At 50.6% G+C, this 4,368-nt stretch overlaps 1 protein-coding gene across 1 annotated transcript; it reads left to right on the top strand.

Moving 5' to 3' along the window:
• Positions 1-2,691: 2,691 nt before the first annotated feature.
• Positions 2,692-3,087, top strand: LOC138310823 (cleavage stimulation factor subunit 2 tau variant-like). The gene has a single exon (XM_069252188.1). The coding sequence runs from the start codon at positions 2,692-2,694 to the stop codon at positions 3,085-3,087; it is 396 nt and encodes a 131-aa protein (XP_069108289.1).
• Positions 3,088-4,368: the final 1,281 nt, after the last annotated feature.

Here is a 4,368-nt window from a genome sequence, read left to right on the forward strand (position 1 = left end):
CAGTATCTTTGTAATTTTGTAACCATGCAATTTCTTGTCGTATTTTATTTTCTAAATATGAAATTAAATTGCATCATTTCAGTATAATTGTTTGTATATCCTGTCCCAGTCATCAAGTTGCTGAGTGTATCCGACCTTGTGTGGAGTGACGATGGGATTGTTACAGGGATAAACTACCGAGATGATTATCATATCACAGTATCGGCATGGATGGTTTTCGGCAATGACAGTATCGGCATGGAAGGTATCGACATGGATTGTATCGGCATGGATGGAATCGGCATGGATGGTTTTCGGCATGGATGGTAGCGGCATGGATGGTACCGGCATGCATGGTATCGTCATGAATGGTATCGGCATGGACGGTATTGGCATCGATGGTTTTCGTCATGGATGGCTTTCGGCATGGAAGGTATCGGCATGGATTGTATTGGCATGGATGGTATCGGCATGGACGGTATCGGCATGGACGGTTTTCGGCAAGGATGATTTTCGGCATGGATGGTATCGGCATGGATGTTATCGGCATTGATGGTTTCGGCATGGACGGTATCGGCATGGACGGTATCGGCATGGACGCTATCGGCATGGATGGTATCGGCATGGCTGGTTTTCGACATAGATGATATCGGCATGGACGATCTCGGCATGAACGGTTTTCGGCATGGACGGTATCGGCAGGGACGGTTTTCGGCATGGATGATTTTCGGCATGGATGGTATCGGCATGGATGTTATCGGCATTGATGGTTTTCGTCATGGATGGCTTTCGGCATAGATGGTATCGGCATGCATTGTATTGGCATGGATGGTATCGGCATGGACGGTATCGGCATGGACGGTATCGGCATAGATAATATCGGCATGGACGATCTCGGCAAGAACGGTTTTCGGCATGGATGGTATCGGCATGGATGGTATCGCAAAGGATGGTTTTCGGCATGGATGGTATCGGCATGGATGTTATCGGCATTGACGATTTCGGCACAGACAGTATCGGCATGGATGTTACCGGCATGGACGGTAACGGCATGGACAGTATCGGCATGGACAGTATCGGCATTGATGGTTTCGGCACGGACGGTCTGGGCAGGGACGGTTTTCTGCATGGATGGTTTTCCGCATGGATGGTTTCCGGCATTGATGGTTTCGGCATGGACGGTATCGGCAGGGACGGTATTCGGCATGGATGGTATTGGCATGGGTGTTATCGGCATTGATGGTTTCGGCATGGACGGTATCGGCATGGAAGCTAACGGCATGGACGGTAACGGTATGGATGGTATCGGCATGGATAGTTTTCGGCATGGATGGCTTTCGGCATGGATGATATCGGCATGGATGTTACCGGCATGGACGGTATCGGCATGGACGGTATTGGCATGGACGGTATCGGCATTGAGTGTATCGGCACGGAAGGTCTGGGCAGGGACGGTTTTCCGCATGGACGGTATCGGCATGGAAGGTATCGGCATGGACGGTAACGGCATGGATGGTATCGACATGAATGGTCTTCGGCATGGAAGGTATCGCCATAGACGGTATCGGCATGGATGGTTTTCGGCATGGATGGCTTTCGGCATGGATGGCTTTTGGCATGGATGTTACCGGCATGGACGGTATCGGCATGGACGATTTTTAGCATGAATGGTATCGGCACGGACGGTCTGGGCAGGGACGATTTTCGGCATGGAAGGTATCGCCATGGATGGTTTTCGGCATGGATGGTATCGGCATGGAAGGTATCTGCATGGAAGGTATCGGCATGGAAGGTATCGGCATGGATGGTATCGGCATGGACGGTCTTGGCATGGAAGATTTTTAGCATGAATGGTATCGGCATAGATAGTTTTCGTCATTGATGGTATCGGCATGGATAGATTTTGGCATGGATGGTATCGGAATGGACGGTATTTGCATGAATGGTATCGGCATGGACGGTATGGGCATGGACGGTATCGGCATGGACGGTATCGGCATGGATGGTATCGGCATGGATGGTTTTCGGCATGAATGGTATCGGCAAGGACGGTTTTGGCATGGATGGTCTCGGCATGGACGGTATCGGCATGGACGGTTTTGGCATGGACGATTTTCATCATGGATGATATCGGCATAGATGGTTTTCGTCATGGATGGTATCGGCATGGATGGATTTTGGCATGAATGGATTTGGAATGGACGGTATTGGAATGAATGGTATCGGCATGGACGGTATGGGCATGGACGGTATCGGCATGGACGGTATCGCCATGGATGGTTTTCGGCATGGATGTTACCGGCATGGATGGTATCGGCATGGACGGCTTCGGCATGGACGGTATCGGCTTGGACGGTATCGGCATGGACGGTTTCGGCATGGAAGGTGTCGGCATGGACGGTTTCGGCATGGAAGGTATCGGTTTGGACGGTAACCGCATGGATGGTATCGTCATGTATTGCTTTCGGCATGGACGGTATCGACATGGCTGGTTTTCGACATGGAAGGTATCGGCATGGACATTATCGGCATAAATGGGATTTGGCATGGATGGCTTTCGGCATGGATGGTATCGGCAAGGACGTTTTTGGCATAAATGGTATCGGCATCCGGTATCGGCATGAAAGGTATCGGCATGGATGGTATCGGCATGGACGGTCTCGGCATTGATGGTTTTCGTCATGGATGGTATCGGCATGTATGGCTTTTGGCATGGATGGTATCGGCATTATTGGTATTGGCATGGAAGGTATCGGCATGGACGGTACGGGCATGGACGGTACGGGCATGGACGGTACGGGCATGGACGGTACGGGCATGGACGGTGTCGGCATGGACAGTATCGGCATGGAAAGTACCGGCATGGATTGTATCGGCATGGATGGTATCGGTATGGAAGGTATCGGCATGGATGGTTTCGACATGGATGGTATCGTCATTGACAGTATCGCCATTAACGGTATCGCCATGGACAGTATCGGTATGTACGGTACCGGTATGGATGGTTTTCGGCATGGATGGTATCGGCAAGGACGGTTTTGGCATACATGGTCTCGGCATGGACGGTCTCGGCATGGACGATGTTCAACATGGATGGTATCGGCATAGATGGTTTTCGTCATGGATGGTATCGGCTTGGATGGCTTTTGGCATGGAATGTATCGGAATGGACGGTATTGGCATGAATGGTATAGGCATGGACGGTATGGGCATGGCCGGTATCGGCATGGACGGTATCGCCATGAATGGTTTTCGGCATGGATGGTAACAGAATGAACGGTATTGGCATGGCTGGTATCGGCATGGACGGTCTCGGCATGGACAGTATCGGCATGAATGGCTTTCGGCATGGATGATTTTCGGCATGGCCGGTTAAGGCATGAATGCTATCGGCATGAATGGCTTTCGGCATGGATGGGTTTCGGTATGGATGGTTTTCGGCATGGATGGTATCGGCATGGACGGTATTGGGATGGATTGTTTTCGGCATGGACAGTATCGGCTGGGACGGTTTTCGGCATGGATTATTTTCGGAATGTACGGTAACATTGATGGTATCGGCATGGACGGTGTGGGTAGGAACGGTTTTCGGCATGGATTGTTTTCGGCATGGACAGTATCGGCAGGGATGGTTTTCGGCATGGAAGTATTGGCAGGGATGGTGTTCGGCATGGATGGTTTTCTGCATGGAGGGTATCGTCAGGGACGGTTTTTGGCATGGATGGTATCGCCATTGTCGGTATCGCCATGGACAGTATCGGCATAGATGGTATCGGCATAGATGGTATCGGCATGGATAGTTTTCGGCATGGATGGTATCGCCATGTATGGTTTTCGGCATGAATGGTATCGGCCTGAATGGTTTTCGGCATGTATGGTTTTCGGCATGGATGGTATCGGCCTGAATGGTTTTCGGCAGGGATGGCTTTCGGCATGGACGGTATCGGCATGGATGGTTTTCGGCATGGATGGTATCGGAATGGACGGTATTGGCATGGCTGGTATAGGTATGAACGGTATCGGTAAAGACGATGTCGGCATGGACGGTATCGGCATTGATGGTATCGGCACGGACAGTTTTCGGCATGTATATTTTCGGCAGGAATGGTTTCCGGCATGGATGGTTTTCTCTATGGACGGTATCGTCAGGGAAGGTTTTCGGCAAAGATGATATCGCCATTGACGGTATCACCATGGGCAGTATCGGAATGAAAAGTATCGGCATGGAAAGTATCGGCATGGATGGTATCGGCATCGATGGTATCAGCATGGACGGTATTGGTATTGAAGGTTTTCGGCATAGATGGTATCGTATCGGCATGGAAAGTATCGGCATGGATGGTTTTCGGCATGGATGGTATCGGTATGGATGGTTTTCGTCATGGATGG

The sequence above is a fragment of the Argopecten irradians genome, chromosome 1, assembly GCF_041381155.1.
Source record: "Argopecten irradians isolate NY chromosome 1, Ai_NY, whole genome shotgun sequence".
NCBI classification, from domain to species: domain Eukaryota; kingdom Metazoa; phylum Mollusca; class Bivalvia; order Pectinida; family Pectinidae; genus Argopecten; species Argopecten irradians.